The sequence below is a fragment of the Myxocyprinus asiaticus genome, chromosome 35 (genome assembly GCF_019703515.2).
Source record: "Myxocyprinus asiaticus isolate MX2 ecotype Aquarium Trade chromosome 35, UBuf_Myxa_2, whole genome shotgun sequence".
Taxonomy (NCBI): domain Eukaryota; kingdom Metazoa; phylum Chordata; class Actinopteri; order Cypriniformes; family Catostomidae; genus Myxocyprinus; species Myxocyprinus asiaticus.
In genome coordinates this window covers 38,538,242-38,559,917 of record NC_059378.1, presented here as the reverse complement: position 1 = coordinate 38,559,917, position 21,676 = coordinate 38,538,242, and the positions used below count along the sequence as shown (strand labels likewise).

Below are 21,676 nucleotides of genomic sequence, written 5' to 3'. Positions count from 1 at the left end.
AAAATCAAAATGTCTAAAACAAACTGTTGAGTTACTGTCCTTATGGACAGAGTAGCATGCTCTTCTCAGCTTTTCAGAGCACCTGACTGTCTTTTCCTTTTTAGTAGACAAACGTTCCTATGAATCCAAAGACTTGTAATGGCAAAACTTGCATTGGTATCTTGGCAAATCTGAGCACAGTCTGAGACATTGTAGAGATCTATTCTTAAACTCTAATGAAGACAAAAGCCTCCATTTAATCCCATGTTGAAATATTAAAAAGATGTCATTTGTGATTTTTTCTTTCCCATGTGAGGATATACTCAGATACTAGAGCACAATGATGTGAAAAGACTGGTAAATCAACTTAAAAACATCAGTCCTTAATGTTGCAATTATACGTATGCCTTCATCGCTTTTGATTCAGGTGAATCATACACATGAAATTCACAAGACATTCTTCAGGACATAGGAAGGTCTTTAATATTTCCTGTTTTTTTTTAGTTTACATCAGTGAGCAGTCACAGCAGCTGATGGTAAAGTCAGAGATCAGTGCTCTATATTGTGGCTTTGGATCGTAAGGGCATTTTAAAATGAGACTGCATGTTTCCTTAGGGTGAGACCGACAGGAGACACCTAAATAAACCCATTAGTTAAAAATGGAACGCTTGCCTTTTTGATGTTACAGGGCTTGCTGTCTCGCTAAGCACACCGGTCAGCGCCTGTGTATTTTTTAACTTGGTGGAAAGAAGAAACACATTTATGATTTGTAACACTCCATAACACGTTTATTGTCTTTTTGAGCAGCCTTAAAAATGAGCGGCTACACGTTAAATGAAAATAATGAAGATTCCATTTGCAAAGCAGATCAGAGGCATAAAATGGGCAATGTTATGACCGTAAGTAGCATGGGCTAATGGTGATTTTAAAGCAGTCGTGCATGGTGTGAATGGCTCTAATTCATCAGCTCTCCGACTGGGCACAGGGCTCTAAACTTAATTAGTGTTGCACATTATGTGGGGCATTTTCTCCATTGTAATAAAATTAGGGCGAATGCTAACTGTACTTTCTAATGTGCCTTGGTGTAACGAGGGGGGATGACAATAATTTGGCTGTCAAAAACTTGACAGGTGGGAAGAAATGCAGGAGGCAAATTTGGAAATAATTTTTAGACATTTAGCATTGTTATGACCCTGTCAATTCCTTTGACATTTCTGAAAAAAGAGGGTTTCTCTTTAAACAATTTAAACAATGAATATAGATATGTTTTTACCCACAATATTACATCTGTTCCACTAGCTACACATAGCATGCATGATCAGACATGATTTGCGAGATCAGTCGAGAGAGCTTAAAATCAAAACGTGCTGAATATTTTCCTAAGTAGTGGTTAAATATAAATATACTAGAAATATGATAGACCACACAAATTTTGGGAGAAACCAGATGTAATCAAAACAAAGCTAAACAACAAGCAAAATAAAGAATATTTCTAATATGCCGGTTTGTTTATAGAAGTATAAATGATCTAATGAAAATGTGGTAACACTTTACACTAAGGTTCCATTTGTTAACAACATTAGTTGACATGAACTAACAATTAGTTCACACTTTTACAGCATTTATTGGTTACACTTTATTTTAAAGTGTCCTTGTTACAGTGTAATATACAAGTAATTACTAATTACTACAAATTTTTTTTTTAGGGTTAGTTGCTTGTAATTATGCATAATTGACTGTTATTACTATTGTCGATATGTGTAATATGTGTAACAAAAACACTATAATAAAGTGCTACCCATTTATTAATCTTGGTTAATGTTAATTTCAACATATAGAAATACATTTTTAGTTATATTTGTTAATATTAGTTAATGCACAATGAACTAACATGAACTAACAATGAACAATTGTGCTTTTATTAACTAACATTAAAAAAGATTAATAAATGCTGTAAAAAAATGTAGCGTTCATTGTTAGTTCATGATACCTAATGAATTAACTAAAGTTAGCAAACAGAACCTTATTGTAAAGTGTTACCAAAAATGAAAATAGATGGAGGACAAGAAAATTTTCTTTAGAAAATTCTATTTGATTTTGTGCATGATAGAACAAAGAAAGTGATTTTCTCTATTTAAAAAACTGCAGCAAATTGAAGGACTTAATTTAGTGCATTGAAACTTAATGAAAATAACTTTACCAAATGATAAACATATTACACTAATTAACAGAGACGTTAAAATTAATGTTTGAAAATTAAATAACACTTGCAGAAACAAAGAAGAGTCGATCATGTAACAAAGAAATAATGTCACTTTTTTGTATTCTTGTGAAAACAAAGACCAAATGTGAATGGGTTTTATATGATGACCATTGTATTATATGCTGTAACTGTGTTGTAATGAATATTTCAAGTTTTCACTCAATATCATAGAGGTGCTGCAAATGACGCATTTTTTTTTCAAGCCAGACAATTCATTTAAAATCCTCACTTTGGAAGATGTTCTTCAAACAAAACCTTGGAGAAAACAAGAGACACTTTTCCTTTCTATTTCTTTTCTGAGAGGTGTCTTGAGTGAGTGAAAGAAAAGCAACCAATTATACCAAAATTGCATTCTCTCTAACAAAAACATTGAGTCAAAACCCCATGGGAACTACTATAGAATGCTGAGCACTCTCATCCTCTTCTAGATCTATCTAGATAGAACGATAGATAAATGACTTTTGGAAACCTTGTCATTCTTGCCAAGACAAGCACTTACATGAGAATGCAACCTTGATGTCAACTCATTCCTTTACCAATATCTCCTCTTGCCTTTGAGTAATATCTTTGTCTAATGAAAGACGAGACCTATAGTACCAAGTGCACACTGACTCGACACCTACCGATACCAACATGCCCCCTATGATTTCAGATTTTGTCCAGTCCCAAAGTTTAAGAAATATGTGCCTAAAAACATACAGGTAGTAGGGTGAAAGAGCAATCACAAATTGTTTCTCCAAGACAGCAACAATGAGATTGAGAGCAACTGGAGACTATCTTATAAATCTCCAGCTTCTCATATTTTTCAGTTTAAGAAGAGATCTCAACAATATCTCAAACTGTACTCAGATTTGCTAAAACACCAAAATCTGCACGCAAATTCTGAACATTACCATTTTCCTGAGTGCCCTAAAGTACACTCACTGAGCACTTTATTAGGAACACCTGTACACCTACCTATTAGCCAATTGTTTGGCAGCAGTGCAATGCATAAAATCACACAGATACGGGTCAGGAGCTTCAGTTAATCCTTGTTGATGAGAGAGGTCAATGGAGAATGGCCAGACTGGTTCGAGCTGACAGAAAGGCTATGGTAACTCAGATAACCACTCTGTACGATTGTTGTGAGCAGAATAGCATCTCAGAATGCACAACATGATGAACCTACAGGCGGATGGGCTACAACAGCAGAAGTCCACGTCGGGCACTTTTTTATGACCCTAGTGTTCTTAATAAAGTGCTCTGTGTGTGTAGATCTCTATAAAACAACATTCAACACAGAGTGCATTCAAACCATCAGCCAAATTTTAAAAAATGCCTCTTATGATTTAAGTCTAAATTGGATTGCTGATACCTACGATATCAAGAAAGACATCTTTTATGAGAAAGAAAGTATAATAAAATAGGTGCTTGAGATACATCATGGCTTAGCTTAGTAAACTAACACATTATTGATCTTTGCCTGGGTGTTTCTTCACCATTTATTTAGAGAAGCCTCATCCCAACTAATAGCTGTCTCAATGCATAATCTCCCTCCTCCCCTCCAAGACCTCTTCACTGTGCTCTTTTCATTACATCTCACACAGTTAAAGTTAGCAGTCTCTCTGGGGTGAGTCTCCGAGGGCCAATTGTGTTGCTAATGTTGACACCTGCCAGTGCAGAGGCGAGCGAGCTGTTTGTGCCCACTATGGACTGATACAGATCACTTCAAAATAGGGCTCACTCTGATGTTTGAAGAGAGACAAACCAATAGAGAAAGTAAGGAAAGAAAGAATGAGAAATACAGATGAGTTTGGATGTTGGTGGGCAACTTTTTTTAAAGGCTGTTTTGGTTTTGTGAATCATATTGCTTTTTGCAAACATGAATAATTTTCAGCTACAGCAAAAGCTTCTAAATAAATATAATTAAAAGTTATTTTAACATCAATAAAGAGTGGGGTCCAAAAATCTGAGACCACACACTGTAAACCCTAATGTTGCCATTACTGGAAAAATCAAGTTGGCATTATTTAAAATGTCAAGTTTTGGGCCCATACCTCAAATATTCTTGAACTTATTTTTCTTAAAAATCCATAGACTTAAGAATTTAAGTGTAAATAATTCAAACTATTTAGTACAAAACTGAGGCTATAGGGAATACCCATAATGCCTTGTGCTTGAATTATTTAACTTGGTCAAAGGGAACATATGTGGGCATTTAAATGGCTGTTATTAAGAATTCTTTTGTAGTATTATTTATGTTGTTTTTTTTTGTTTTTTTTTTTTGCAAATAGTTGATTCGTGTAATGTCACCATTAGTGTGACCTGTGTCGCATTTGGTCAAGTTGGACCCTACTGCCACGATCTCAGTTCTCCTTGTTCTCCTTGTTCTCCTTGTTGATGTGCAACTGAAGTACAGGTGTCTATGCATTTCTGTGGAGAAATACATTTATTTAATGACTGACCTAAAATCAGTTATAATCTTCTTTTTTTTAAATGTGTAATTGAATGAACGAAATCTGAGTCCATTCGATAAAATTATTAAGTAGAAACAAATCTGAGTTAAATCTACTTGCATCTAGTTACCTTAACTTAAATAGTTAAGTTCATTCTATATCATCACCAAGTTTAGTGAACTTAATTACACAAGTGTTGGAGACGCCTTTACTCAATTCAATTGAGGGAACGAGTTTACTCAATTAATTGAGTAAAGTCAACTTCTTAGGGTTTTCAGTGCATCAGAATTATAGGATTTTTTCCCCAAAGAAACAGACAGAAAGTTTTTGAAAGGATTTTGAATTTATAATTATGCAAAATAATGAAGTAATATTTAATATTGCAAACTATTCCTAGGTCACAAATCAAACGTATAAGTAAATTTGTGACACTGACCATCTAAAAGGTTTTCTGGCTTCTTTTGAAGCACACAAAATGCTCTTTTCTCATAATACATGGATCATGAGGTACCAAGTAAATTGTTTTTTTCAATTCGGTTACACTTTATTTGACAGTGTCCTTGTTACAGCGTAATAACACACGTAAGTACTGAGTAATATTAATTAACAACATATAGGTTTAGGGTTAGTTGCTTGTAATTATGCATAATTTACTGTTATTACTATAGTCATTACATGTAAAAATATATAACAAGGAAACTGTAAAATAAAGTGTTACCTTCAATTCAACTCCAACTATTAAGCTGATACTATATATTGATTTTTTAATTTTTTTATTAGTCAACATAGAAGTCTCAGACTTTTGGACCCCATGGTAACTTTTTTCTAATGTCATCATTACAGTAATGGTCTTTAGTAGACCATTTAGTTAGCATATATGCCATAAATATGAAGCATAAGAATCTTTTTTTGTAATCAACCCCCTTTATTTCTAGATTTACATCAAACAACCAATTAAGCCAGCATATGACATGTAAGATAGCTGACTGAACGCTGTTAAGCACAATGACTTTGTTCACTTAAATGAACTTCAAGGTAGCACAGCAAAAATTCCCAAAGGCACGGAAGGAAAAACAACTTGCTATTCTGAATGTGGTGCTTATATCTCTGTGGAGTGGGGATTCACCCCTGGTCTCTACAGATGTACATTAATGCAGACAACATACTGAGCTCGTCTCCTCCATAAGCGCTCTTCACTAAACAGGCTGCTGTCCAGCCCCATCATGTCAGTTTGAAGCCCTCATTCAAAAGTATTCATGCATCTGCCTTCGAGGCACAATGGCTCCTAGTTTATAAACTGTCTGCCCGCAAGCCCAAAGGCTTTAGTCCACATTGTTTTCATACCCTTAATAAACTTTTTGAAGGAGTTCATCAACTGGCCTGAATAGCCTGTGCACTGAATCTAAAGACAGAAAATAACAGTTCTTTTTTTTCTCCTACTCCTTTCTTTCTTGTCCCCCCCCTTTTTAGGAGCAGTTTCTCTCTGACAATGGAGAGAGGAGGCTGTTAGACTTCAGAGGAGTCTTAGGCCCAGCACAAGAAAAAAGGCAGCATTCAATTAAGGAACAAAATGCTTTCCATAAAGGGGAAGAAGACAATTGCTTTTTCCTCCACTGAAAAGTGAGAGGATGATCCAAGCATCACTTCATATCTTATTCAAAAAGAGAAAAACACACATTCAGACGCACACACAAAGTGAGAGAATGCAAAGAGCGAGTAAATATGTTCTCAATGCACAAAGAAGATCATTTCAAACCAATCTACAATATAAGATAGAGATCATTTCAGACTCGTTTCATTATAAAAATATAAAGCTTGCATAAACCATCACTTGCTTCAGTTCCTTCATGGCTAGATGCCCTTATATAAAGCCTGTGGGATCTGTGTTTATTTGTTAATTTTTCTAAGTGCTTCGCTTGTGACACCCGTTAGACAAGCAGGACACATTTCAAAGAGGCAATACATTTCAGTATTGGCTATAAGCCATTAATCCAGTCTCATACATTTAAAATGGGTGGAAAACTTAAAGGTCTTAAATTGATGTCTTCTCTAATTAATTTCATCCCCAATTAGAACGGATCGCCATAGTCCAATCTGCGTCTCGCCTTTGGGTCCGGAACCACTCCAAAAAATGTGACAAACTTGCTAAATTAACATGGCGCTCAGCCATGAAATATATAAAGAGCCGCGCAAAAATTATGACGCTTTCGTGCTCTGATAGTAAAATAAATATATATAATATATAAATATTTATGAAATATTAAAAATGATAAAACATTATATTTTAAAATATACATTCTGAATATAAAAAATTATGTTATTATAAATTATAAATAAATATAAATATTTATAAAAATATATATAATAGGCCATAAAATATATTATACTTTAATACAGTAGGCTAATATTAATTTAATATACTATTCCAACACAAATAATAGGTAATACAAGACAACTGTTAGAAAGAGATCTTAGAATACATCATCTTTGCTTTGTGTTTCTGAATGACGAGTTTGTGCGTTTTAAGGCTCTAATTAGATTTGACAAGTTCAACGCATTCGTTTCGGTTAATGAAACCCTGTTCAAGTTTTGAGTTCCGAGTCAAACACACCAGCAGACCCCTGGATCTATCAGTGTCAGCACAAAAAAATAAAAAAAATAAAATAAAAAAATAAAAATAAAATATATATATATATATATATATATATATATATATATATATATATATATATATATATATATATATATATTAAGAGTTAAATATTTAATTTTCTTAACAAATTTCAATCAAATTTAATTGTGTAATCTTTAACAAAATTAAATTAATAAAACTTAAAATATTTACGTTTTTTTAATTGTATTTTGTTAAAGAATACTCAATTCAATTTAATGGGAATTAGTCATGACATTTAACGTAAATCTTAAAAATATTTTTGAGTGAACTTGTTTATCCACATAAAAATACATAATAATAATAATAATAATTATTATTATTATTATTATCATCATCATCATCATCATCATCATCATCATCATCATCATCATATTGTTTTAAATTTTATTTCGATTTTATTTTATATTTATTATTCCATTTTATATATTGTTGTTACTTCATTTAAATTTAGTAAATAATTATTAACAACTAGTGTTAGGCTAATTATTTCCATTTTCGAAAATAACTGGTTGATTAAAGTTTAGGTTGTAGAATATAAATTCCTCCCAGCCTATCACTTGTTGCTCAGAGATGCTTCTAAACTCTATAAGCTGTGCTTACTGATGCGAGATGACCTGCCAGAGTGTGAGAGAGGTTACCGGTCACTGCGATTTTACAGCATCCCGAGATCCTCCATCGTTCCCTAAAAGCCACTTGAACGGATCGCTAAAATACCGGGCAACGGGACTGAAACGGTTATTAATTAAATCCACACGCCTGCGCTGGGATGCGTAATGATTACCAAGGTGACAAACGCACAGCGCAGTGATACATGCATGAAATTAAACGGAATAAATTAGAGTAACGAACGGATAGCAAATTCAATTCTACAATAAAGACAGTCCAGACTATAAATAGACTAATCATTAAACAATAGGAAAAATTATATCAAAAGTCGAATACGCATGGGCATGTAATTCCTAAGTTATAACTTTATCAGTCTTCTAACACACCATTTGGCATGAAGAATTTTCTAACACGTAACTTCATAATGCACATAATAATGTTGCGATCTGGTAATGGAACGAACAATTATTGTGTGGTTTGTGACATCAGCCGTCATTCATTTTTTATATTTGTTTCTGTTTATTTTACTGCATAAAATTACATCCATAGAACAAAATAATAGACCTAGCTGTATGAATAAATACATTTAAAAAAACACTTGTCATGCATGTATCACAAAAAGCGCAAAATAATAGTCTTGGATGAATTTTTAGCGTTTATGTGCGTAAAAGTCTCCATGCATGTCTTCTGTGCTCTCTAGAATTTCCCGTTAATTGCCGGGGAGTGAAGACTGCACCATTACAAAATTTCTCTCAGATATAAGAGAGTGATATTCTCCATAACATCTGCGCAGGGATTTACACTGTGTCCCAGATGGCAAAACTGATTTTTAATGAACACTCAAGCAGACCGTGGCTGGGTTTCCAGATAACGTCACTTTAAGCCTTTAAGATCATCTTAACTAACTTCGCTCGTTATTTTACTATGGAGTAACGCCTGTTTCCCAAACCAGTACGTAAATCGCTCGTTATAAAGTAGAACTTAAATGCTTCCTTACGGGAGCTGTCCGGTCCAAAGGTGCTGATCACTTTGGCCAGTATGTCCAGGTGTTTGTCTTCTCAAAATGAAAATAAGGTGGAAATACTGACAAACATGGAAGTTGCTTGTAACCCTGTCGAGGCGCTGAAATGTATTACCTAACTATTACAGAATTTAATTTAAAAAAATAAAAATAATTATGGTTTTAGTAAGACAGAGTTTCAGATGAATTGATGCTCAGTCATAGAGATAAGTGACGCAATAAATGCATGTAGCGTGAATATACGCAATGTAAAAAATAGAAAATCTGGTTATTTGAAGGTACTGTGAAGCCTTACCGCCATTATGCATCATGCAATTTGTTACTGCCTTGTAAAAAGACTAAAGGCGAGCCGATTTGAACCAACCATTGGAGGAAGAAAGAGGAGGAGGAGGATGAAGAGAGAGAGAGAGAGATAGAGAGAGAGAGATAGAGAGAGAATCTCTCATTGCACACTCTCACTCTAATCTCCTCTGTTAACCATATTTTAATTATTTATTAAGGCATATTTATTTAAGTTTTTATCTGCGTGGTCACATTACTCACATATGTCTTCTTAAATAATCTGTTTAATAAGAACATGTTGTCTTTTTATTGCCATTACAATTATGCTTATCAAAGAAGGCTAATAACCTTACTGTATTACATGTCTTGTAAATTTAGACCTATTACGCATGCGCAGACTGTGGATGCTGCCTATTGATTTCATAGCGATTTTTTCTACACATTTTTTTTCCCTCTGAAATAGTTTACAATGGCTTTCCAATGCATATATGTAAATAAAATTTATTCAGTGTCCCATTGTCTTTGGGAAAGATGCCAGAAAGATACGTTTAAGATGCACTTGGATTTAAGAGTGGTTCAAAGCTCTCGTTAAATTACGAACGTTTTTACGAACTACTTAGATAACCATGCTTTTGAGAAACGCCTTAGAGATTAAGTACTACTTAAGTGCTACTAACGTCCTACTTAGTGCTTCGGGAAACCCAGCCCTTGATAAGTAACAGGCATCCACAGATCAAAGATCATAAGCTTCGCAATTTCCTCAAACTGACTGAGCCTTCATTCTCATAATCTTCATGTCATCGCTTATTTTTAAACATCTCTGAAACGCACATCAAAATCTACATCTTGACAAATTCAGGATCTGCCTCTGGTTCACATATCATCCGTAGTCTAAACATGACTTGTGCATTAGTCTGTAATCCCTGAACGGGACTAATTACGATTTCCGACATTTACAGCGGAGTCAATAAAACCTTTGGACCATAATTAACCATTTAATAAGAGTAACAAGTGTTAAATACTGCTCACTTTCTCACCTATAATCTTTATAGTCTTGCAATGGAGTTATATACAGTCAATGTCAATTGTTAAAAGGGTTTGTAAACCGTGACCCGTCCAAAATATTATTCAATCAAGCAACCAAAAGCTTCAAGACGATGATTTACAACTAGGAACAATTATTTTGGGAGCCGTGACAAACAATAAATAAATAAAAACACAAATAAACAAACAAAACATATTAGGAAATTTGTTAAACAATAAAAAAGCACTTTGACCAACGATATATATATATAATTTTCTTATTTATTAAATAAATAACTAAATATCGGACACGTGCTAAACAATTAACAATTGTTCAAAAATGATTAATTTAGTAAGTTGTTTCGGCTTTGAAAACAATATATAGCCTATGATTTTCACCATTACAAATGCTTGAATCCACACCATGGTCAGTTGCATCTGGTTCGGTTTATTAGATTGGTTCCAAGAATTACAAGTGCCTTTATCGGGATTTTAAGTAATGAGGACTGTAATGGTGAAATGGACGCATGCGTCTAATCAGCAGCTGCAGTGTAATGTTATTATGAGCTTATATCTGTTCAGCTTATTATCCTTTTCAACAAAAAATGTTATTACCAGAGTACAGGAAGAATTAACCACTGTCCGTGGTATGTTCATTACAGCTGCTATTATTTATACTATGCTATACTATTCTATATACTATGCTATACTATTCTATATACTATGCTATACTATTCTATATACTATGCTATACTATTCTATATACTATGCTATAATGTAGCCTACTCTATAAATAGCCTATGTAACATTTGATATTGTAAAATATTATATATATATATATATATATATATATATATATATATATATATATACAGTATATCCCACTCCAATCAAATTCTAGCGCTGTGTTGAGATGGGAAAGAAGAGGTTAATCCGTGTTTAATAAAGGGATGGTCCACACTCTGATGGTTATGTTATCTCTGCCCAACATTTGGGTCTCCCACAATTTCAGCCCAGCCAAAATAAATGCAAGAAAGTGCAGATGGGAGTGACTCTCGACGCCCGAGGAGAGAAAAAATATTAATAGCTAAATAACTTCCCCTTACTTTCACTTAATCTTCTTCTCTCTCCTTCTGTGTCCCTGTAACATATTCTATTCCCGATGAATTTGTTTAAAATGTCTCCCTGCGCTTCTCTTTCACTGCGGCTTTAGACTCCAAAGTATTTATTTTCATATAAATGTGGTCCAACGGAGAAAATGCATCACTGGTGCGCGTCTAGTAAGAAATGCACCAAAACCGAAAATTTCAGAAACTTTTAAGACATTCTTTTTAAATAGAATAAATATAATATAATAAATTAAATAGAATAAAGCGTCTTGGTATTTTTATTTATTATTATTATTATTATTACTATTATTATTATGGCTTTTCATCCAATTATAAAAACAGTAGGCTATTTACTCTTTTTGTTCTGAGTTTTTAACAGTATAGACGACAATAGACCGAGCCCCCACATTGCGAAACACACACACACATCACGCATCCAGGTTTTTTAATTACTTTTATCCCACAACAACACTCGTAAACCCCTGACTGAACTCTGTTTGATTAGTCTGGAAACCTCAGGTAATCCACAGATTTGCTGAAGTGTCCACTGCCACTCTCACAAATGGACGCGTGGACACGTTTAACTGATGCTTCAGCAGACAAAAAGAGCACCAGGTGAGCTGTCAGGCGCGCGGCTGTAACCCATTAAAGACTAATGAAGTTTGGCAGGTCTGCTGTCGCTCATCATATTTTTTTATTTATTTATTTATTTATTTATTTTTTTATTTCCATAACGACGATGGCAGTTGCACAAGTTTACTATTATTGTAATGGCCACTAAACCAAACGTGGAAGTCATAGTTAAGGCTGTTAAGGCTGGATATCTACAGTAAGCAGTGTGTCGTCAATAATAAACAATATTTATACAATTTGTTTGTTTGTTTGTTTTCATAGGAAAAACACTTTGTCCATCAATATAACGTAATCAAATGCGAAATAAATAAATAAGCTATATCAAATACATTGCAAATCTCATGAATTTACGCCCTGGGCGAGTCAATGTGAGCCGCAGATGAAAGTGAAAAGAAATAAAGGGGCTCAGTTTAATCGCGGCTTAAAACCTCTTCTACATTACGTTTGCTCTCAAACCCCGGCGAGTGAGCGCTGGTTGCGGATAAATGTGTTTCTTACCGATGCCTGCGAGCTATTACACTCCTCAGCAACACAGACGCCCATTCAGCACACACTAACTCTAATAAGTCTTAACATTATTAAATGTTATCCGGATGGTAAACTTAAAGAATCCCTTCAAAGAATTTAACAGTGAATTTAGTGTTGCGCCGAAAATGAGAGGCTATAAATGACAGATTTACGGAATAATTAACAGGTTATAACGCATTCCCCAACAAATAAACACCCACACACGTGCGCTTCTGTTATATATCCGTCGTGGAACAACCAATGGGCAGCATTTTTCCTCCTTCCATTTATTTAATAACACATTTTTGAAAAAGTTTTGGCCTGTGTATTAATGCATTTAAAATAATGTGTTAATAAGTAATATAAGCGTATAACTTTTGAGCCATAGAGTTGGAGAAAACAGAATCAACATAGATTTTGCATTGTCTTAGTCGCAAACCAGCAGTGCAGTTACGCACAGCTATCACCGCACAAAAGATGCCGTTTTGCACCATGAAATGTTTAGCTTACAATTGTAAACGCTTCTTCATATTACAAAACTATCTGCCAGCGGGGAGCACTGAATAATTTATCTGCCTTTCTTTTTCTATTTAGCCTTTGCACAAAGTTTCCCCCCTCTTTTCTGAGATCTTTGAATAGGGGGTCACCGGTCCAGTTACTCTTTTCGCTGCCATGTCCCTGAGCATTTGCTCTTTTGTATCTCAGTCTAAAGGTTATAAAGGCTTAAAACGAGATCGTTCATAACCAAGGTTAAAAAGAGGCAAAAACTGTTAAAACCTATCGTGACCCATGTCAATCTAAAAATAATTTTCTAGCCAGCGTTATTGAAGAAAAAAATATTTTAATGACATTTATTATATTTATAAACATTTATAAAACTATAAAAGTTGACTTATGTTTAATTTGTTTAATATAATTCATTTAAATATAAATATATTAAATATAGGATCTAAACATAAATAATATTAAATACATTTAAATATTGGTTATGAATTCTATATATTAAAGTTGCTATAGCTGTGCAATTCAATTTAAATACACAATATCATTAACACCATATAATAATAATAATAATAATAATAATATCTAACTATAAAACTTGACTTATGTTTAATTTGTTTAATATAATTAATTTAAATATAAATATATTAAATATATATAGGGTCTTAACATAAATCGTATTAAATATATAGAAATATTGGTTGTGAATTCTATATTTGAAAGTTGCTATAGCTGTGCAATTCAATTTAAATAGTTTCCAATTATTATTTTCAAATCACAATATCATAAGCACCATATAATAATAATAATAATAATAATAATAATAATAATAATAATAATACATTGTGCTAATGAGAAATGCCGACAATTCATGTCACCTCCACGGGGTCCACATGTCTCGTAGGCCAATAATGCAGTTGCTTATACTGACATCGATTCTCAAAAGGGTCAAACTGTCAGTTGTCGTTTAGGGGGGTGGTTAAAACGAGCAGGGAATGTGCCACACAAATTAATTTACCAGACTAAATACCTGACGTCAGGGCTCACATAAATAATTGAGTAAGTACTGGGTAGCTAGCAGCATGAATAATGAGAGCTATCTGTGCCATTTTTCCAAGAGGGCGCACAGATTCCCCCTGGCGAGAATGAAGGACTGCAGCATCTGTCTCTTTCATATATCTAATGAAATATCAATTGCAACAAAAACACCAATTATGTCACCAGCCCATCACGAACTGATCTGTCAGTTCAACTGAGTTACACTACGGTAATCTAAAACTTTTGCACCGCGGTTCCTCGCATGTGTTGGCACACAGTGAGAAATTTAAAAGGCCTCTGACCTTTATCTCCGAGAATCCCGTCGATGCTGTGCTTGGTTTTCTTTTCTCCATCTTCATCCTTTTTATCACAGTCTTCATCGTCATCTTTCTTGCCAAAACGAGCCCTCAAAACCCGACTAATTGAACTTACTATAAAGAGAGATAAAACTCACTTTAACACCCAAAATAAAAACCACAATTAAGATTTTTAGACAACAACATTTTCTTCTAAAGCTCTGGACATATAGTGTAATTCAAGAAAGTACGCTATGAACTTAATACCAAATGTGTTGGATTTTTTTGACTCTAATTATACAGGCTTTTTATGTAGATGCCATAAAAGGAGAAACGTCCTCTATCTTCTACATCTTAATAATAAGGAAATTGTGCTTACCGGAAGAGGCCTCACCTGAAGGAACCGTGCCTCTGTCACACACCCCGTCCTTCAGCAACTTGTCCCGGATTTCCCAACTGAACATCCCTGGATTCTCGCGTTTGTATTCCTCAATCCTCTTTTCGACGTCGGGTGTTGCAACTTGCTTTAGTGTCGAAGCAAAATTGGGGAGGGGAAAAAATTGGTAGAATAAATAAAGCATTCTTTTTATTTGATCAAACATTTTAAAAATCATTTTTAAACTCACCATTTGTGGGTTAAATGCCATTTAGTTTTACATTTCAATAGTCAATCGAGCCTGAAATCATTCACTTACCTTGGGTTTACTTCCACCTATAGCTCCAGGGCGAATGGAACCGGTCTCCTGGTACCGACAGAGGATTTTGGACACACAGCCGTGTGAAACCCTCAGCTGCCTTGAGATCACACAGGGTCGGATGCCGTGATGGGCCATTTCCACTATTTTGTGTCGAATATGATTTGGCAGTGGCCTTCCATTGATGAAAACTCCACCAAGCTGGTTCACTCGACCTTGACCCAGAGGCGTTGAGACTGAAAATAAGAACATAATCCAGCCCAAAAAAATGGAGAGTGAGACTTTACAACTGGCCATACTGATATGGAAAAAAAATAGCAATTAATATGTCGATATAATGCTTGAAAATCTTGTAATTGTGAATTGTAAGTCCGATATTAATGCTTACGATAGATACTAAAATTTAAAGTGCTGCCAAAAAGAATAGCGCCTAAATTATATTGCACTTGTGGATTATTTTATGTCACTTGATCCCAGAGTTTTCAGGGGTAAATTCTGAGCGCAATTCCTCCAGGCTTTGTACAGGATTTATCCGAAAACATCTGTATGCTGTCATTCTGATTAACCATATCATACTGCACTTATTATATACAATCATCTCATTTATCATGTGCTATGTAGATATTTTGAAACTATTCATGCTGATGGTCTCATGTTTATTTGAATATGAGAATAATGATTAGGCAAAGCCTCAAGAATTAATCGAAATCTCATCCACACACATTCTCTTTCTTGAAACAATCCTTCTGCATCAGTCTATCTTTGTTTTGGCAGGATATAATACTTGAGGACACTAATTGCCATTCAAGAGGCACTAAAGATCTGCCACTTTAAACCTCGATTATTCCCAGTCATGCAACACAAATATTGGTGTGATGCTTTGAGCCAGCTCTTAGCTGTATGTTTTATGTCTCTTCACTGCTGCGAGATACTTCAGTAAATCCTACAGATTGCAGGATTTGTGGGCTGGAACGCTTTCGTCATACTGCTCTTAAGCACGAATTCACTTAATATGGGAAAGAGTTTCGCATTCAATGCACGAGCACCGCATGCAAATAACATGCCTACATTTTACCTATCAATTATCAAATAATTGTTTTCATAAGTGATCCTTCTGAAATAATTTGCTTAATGTTAAAGTTTTAATTGTTGTCGCAAACATTTGGTCATGTAGCTAAATATAAAGTTAGCAATTCAATTCAAACAAAGGCGAGCATTTCGTACTTTTTTTTTTTTTTTTTAACCATAAATAGTGTGCAAAATTGTCTTTGACATATTGCTACCTTCATCAAAAGTATTGAAAAGCGGCATTCGGCATTTTAAAACGACTATGTTTTGAGAAAAGTGCACAAGTTTTCATACCTTCTAAGGGGAATCCAGTTCGAGGGTAGTTCTGGCCTGGTGCTGGTCGCATCATTCGAGGAATTGTTCCTGGTAAAGTAGCCATTGCAGCTACTTTCAATCAATTTAAACTTTCAATAATAAATTAAAGAAGCAAAGCACACAGAAAGGTCCAGAGTTTGCACCGTGGCAACTGTAGCAGGTCCAATCTTTTAAAAATTGATAGGTAAATCACAAAAGAAATCCAAACACACCAGAGGACAGTGCCCAGAAGAAAAAGTCAGATTTGTTCTTGCAGTTGATGCCTAGCCCTGGATGAGCAATCTAAAGCAAGAAGCGTGCTCTGAAGCAATTGGAAGTAAATATTTTTGATTGCCTTGAATAAATGAGAGGTTCTAGTTGTGATTACAGCTCCTGTTTGCTGCCTGGGAGTAGTTTAAGTGGACAACTTTGGCGCACATAGTGGGAGGAGGAAGCGAGCGTGGCGATATGCTCTCATGCACTCTTTTATTCATCATGGAGAGAAAGGGTAAAGCCTAATAAGACCTGGCGTCCAATCGGGAGGAACGCTGCAAAAAACACAGACACTACCCTCCCACTTTCTCTCTAAGTCAACACAGGAAATGTTACAAGGAGTTTTCATTCATCTAGCATTTCAACTAAAACGTTAGTCTAATTGTGCTTTGGTCTCTCTCTCTCTCTCTCTCTCTCTCTCTCTCTCTCTCTCTCTCTCTCTCTCTCTCTCTCTCTCTCTCTCTCTCTCTCTATGTATAAATAAGCGACACTTGTTCAATCATATTACGCATGGGGGAAATCCGTGTTACCTGTCGCTCCAAAAAAGCACACTCCAAATCTTTTTGCCTATTTTTAAGATTTACACATTTCAATTTCATAACAAAACTGAATCAAATTTCTTGTTTAACTAAATTAAATTAATAAAACGTATTATTATTATTATTTTAATAAATATTAAAATGTTATTAAATCTTTAAATTATATTTTTGAGTGCAATGTGTTTTAACTTGACCTTGGCCTCTATCCCATAATTTGCTATTCTTATTAATCGATTCAAGATGTGTGAATTTGACCATCATCATATTTTTTTACTTTTATAACCAGATCATGAGAAAAATTACAAATGTTGTCCATCAAGCGATTGAGTTCAAAATTAAATTTGCAAGTATCCGATTTGGTCCAGGAGAATTTATTTTATTTATTATTATTATTATTATTATTATTATTTTATGCGATTCTTATGAAAAGAAGGAACATTTATAACAAAAGAGTTGCAAAAATGTGAACACAGTAGTTTCATGGTAAGTATGGGATGATGTACAAGAACTGATTAATATGAATTAAAAGAGATCTTAGCTGAAACATTTGAAATTATAAATAATGTTGACATCATTCAATCAGCATCATGGAAAAAAAGAGAATAAAATAGCAGTTACTAATAGTACCTAATACTAATAATAATACTACAACTAATAATAATAATAATAATAATAATAATAATAATAATAATAATAATAATATTTAACCTGATCTATACTCTTAATATATATATATATATATATATATATATATATATATATATATATATATATATATATATATATATATATATATGTGTGTGTGTGTGTGTGTGTGTGTTTATATGGTTGTTTAGAGATGAAAATTTTCTTGATGTTACTTTATACAGGTGGGTTCTTCAGATCAGTATATAGGTTCTTTAAAGCACCCGTATACATGGTTTTTTAATAAAAACTACTTTGTGTAACTTAAAAAGACTCTCCAATAGCATACAGTAAACCGCTTCTATTGGTACTAATTGGAAGCTTTGTTTTCAAGAATACAAGTCACTTCATCAGGTTTCTTTCTATGCGATTTTTCTAATTTTTTCTTTCTTATTACAGCATATCATGAGAAAAAAAAAATACTCCAGATCCTTTAGGTTGAATGGCTGTGATGCGTGTGTTCAGCTCTGTGGGACCGCCGAGCACAGAGATTGTGTGGAAATTGCCGTGGCGAACACTCCTGGTGGAAAGCAATTTCACAAATAATTTTTACAACAATTAGGGAGTGTGGCGGGGTGAAATGGCGATTTCACATGCAGATGCACCGGTAGAGAAGGACCTGGCGCCCGACAGCGGAGCGGTGACCCTCACTGGCCCGGTTTGGTGAGCTGCGCACCGGTCAGAGACACAGAGAGCCGCACTATTGATAAGGTGCAATCTATGGATGAATATTAAATATAATAAAACAATATTTAGTAAGGGAAAGGTAACCTTCACAGATTTATTACAAAACTCTCCACTCCCTCCCTCCCTCCCTCTCTTTCTCTCTCTCTCTCTCTCTCTCTTTCTCTCTCTCTCTCTCTCTTTAAATTATTTTGCTATAAAGGTAGGCTAATAATTTATTTGTATAAAATGTATAAAAGTCGAATGATGGCGAAAGATTATCAAGAAATTATGATATTGTTGTCTACTCATATATAGTATTAATTATCGGGTTTGATTATTGGTTTATTCACATTCACATTATAATTAATTCTTTAGGTTGTTATCAACCTATTGAAATCTTGCCAGTTATTTTTTGATTGGCAGCTAGAAAAAGTAAACGCAATTATATGCTGTTAAAACTTCTCAAATTTCTTTCTATAGACACTCAAATGTGCTGTCATGGATAATGTTATGAAAACATGAAACTTTAAAGTTAATATCCGGTTGACTGGAGCGTGGATAATTTATAGGTAACCCGTAAGTTTATTATTGAGAGAATATGTCTCAGCTTTATCGTTCATATCTGCTTTGTATTTAAACAATTATCTAACTACAATCCTGGAAAATTGTTTAAAATCGTTGTTTACATCTTGTAAGTTTACGAAGCAATTAAAATAGCAAGAAAAATAAGGATTTGTTTGGCGAAGTCTATTGCGCAGTATCCAATATCAGTATCCAAGGCTTATTAAACGCAAATAAGAAAGCCCACAGAATCTATAAGACCAATGCTGATGAAAAGGGAGTATATGACATATATGTAAAAATATTTTTACTATTCGGCGTCATATTTTATTAAAAATCGAATGTATAGCATGAACATATCATTAAAACAACACAAATAAAGCTTTAAAACAACTGAAGAAAACAAATGAAAACAACATGTTACATAAAAATGCTGAAATAAAGCGTGAAAACACATCCACAATGCGTTCTTCTCACTGCCTTTAACATATGTGATTGGAGGAATTCACTCCACAATGCGTAAATTAATGTATGTGCCACTAGCAGGCGATATAGGTTAACTAAGATACGAAAGATGTGGTAAATTGATTTTTAACATCCTGCTTGCAATGGAAACACCCTATAAGAAAAACACATTTAGATGTATGTGTTATAGGCCTACTTACTTGCATTTGAATAAGCAACTTTCTTAAAGAGAAAAGCATTTCTTAAAACAGGAACGCTTCCCTTCTTTCTGATATTTAGTATTTTTGTATCTTTGAGTGCTGAAATCAAAGAACAGACTCATTATTATGGATTTATTCTAATAATATTCAAAACATTATTCCCCCCCCCCCCCCCCCCCCCCCCCCGTCTAAACAGTATTTTGTACTATTTTCTACAAAAGTAAATGGACAACTCCAGGAATTTGGTTGTTGTTGTTGTTATTTATACTTTACTGATTTCTATGAGGACAAAGAAAAGCAAGCATAATGCAGACAGTATTCAAAATATAAAACAACAAATAATACTATGATAGTAAAGTTCACATGAAGTTCATTGACCAAGTCATATGTCTCATTCCTCAGAGCAAAAGGGAATAAAGGGGCCCCATCTCTTAAAAAAGATTTTGTAATCATCGTTAATCTTATACATTAGCTCCTCAAATGAAAATAAATAAATAAATAAATCGTATCAATTCGCCCAACTATAGCAATCTTTAGTTTTAGGGTAACCCTGTGCTAGGTCTGTTCTGTGTATATAGACCCTGGATTGACTCCAGATTTTTGCTGCCAGGTTTGAGACATGCTGGGGAGCCCAGTACACAACCGCAGACCTCTTCCTTTCTTGCTTCACTCTGTCCACACTCTCTATGGACTCTTGTTAACTTGCTAAGGCATGCTCACATCTGCTGAGAATTATCGCAGTGTGTTATTGCTTCTGATAAAATGATCAGATGAAGAAAGTGAAAGTGTGTTAAGTGTTGTATGTGTAGACAAGGCTGGTGCTTGTTTAACTTCACAGTTTCTCTCTCTATGAGACATATAACACACAGAGTTCACAAGGTAATATTGGAGTCTTACAGGAGCAAGATATCTTAATTCTGTATCAAAAACCTCTGATATTTTTTTTTTGGCCACTCCAGTTCAAACACAGCTATTTGCATTCTTTGATACTGTTTATTTAAAGAGAGTAGCAATGTTAAATAATTTCAAAAGTATTACATTTTAATTTTATTTAGCATTTTTACCACTTTTATTAAAGAGAAGCTCATGGAGGACAGGAATTAATGAAGAGTTAGAAAGGGAACAGGATTGGAAATGTCACAAGTTGGATTTGAACTCTAGTCATCTGCAGCTCAAAGTCAGAGCATGTGCCGGAACCACAAGGCCACAGTTCTGACTAAATAAGAAAATGAATACAATTACACCGTGTAACAAATGTTTTTTTTTTTTTTTTGGTTCCTTGGTAGTAAGTATTATTTCCTAATTGCTTATGCCTCAAAAGTATAGAAAATGGCTACTATTCCCCACAAACTTTGCTTTTGTGACCAGGACAGTGATATTTTGAAATTTACCTATTTTCCAGAACATTCCAGATAGATTCAGTGCTGAGTAAACTTGGAGTAACTTCTAGAACTTTCCAGTAATATAAATAGTAGTATAAATACAGGGGCCTTAAGCCCACCAGTTCAGTTTAGTTCCAGCTGCCTAAATGGATACATATCAAGACCTTGCTGGATGCCTTGAAGTATGATGAGTACGGCTGGGAGGTCATAGGAGACTTCAAAATGGTGGCATTCCTGATGGGTCTCCAAGGTGGTTTTACCAAGTTTCCCTGCTATCTTTGCCTTTGGGACAGCAGGGACACAAAGGCGCACTACCACAGGCGGGACTGGCCACAGCGGACCAAGTTCTCTGTGGGGAGGAACAACGTCAAATGGGAGCCACCGGTGGACCCCCGGAAGGTGCTGATGCCACCACTGCACATCAAATTGGGCCTTATGAAACAATTTGTCAGACCTCTAGATAAGGAGTCGGCAGCCTTCAA

General features: G+C 34.5%; 1 protein-coding gene across 2 annotated transcripts in view; it reads right to left on the bottom strand.

The window, feature by feature from the left end:
- The window catches only part of LOC127426031 (paired box protein Pax-7), a 69,340-nt gene extending 52,507 nt beyond the window's left edge, over window positions 1-16,833 (bottom strand). Inside the window, exons 1-4 of one of the 2 annotated variants that reach the window (XM_051672479.1) lie at window positions 16,425-16,833; window positions 15,063-15,298; window positions 14,747-14,891; window positions 14,374-14,502 (exon numbers count right to left, since the gene is read on the bottom strand). In XM_051672479.1, coding sequence (XP_051528439.1) covers window positions 14,374-14,502; window positions 14,747-14,891; window positions 15,063-15,298; window positions 16,425-16,509 — 595 coding nt within the window. In that variant the 5' untranslated portion in view covers window positions 16,510-16,833. The remainder of the gene's footprint in view (window positions 1-14,373; window positions 14,503-14,746; window positions 14,892-15,062; window positions 15,299-16,424) is intronic. The other variant, XM_051672480.1, reaches the window with a different exon arrangement.
- Between the last annotated feature and the right edge of the window lie 4,843 nt (window positions 16,834-21,676).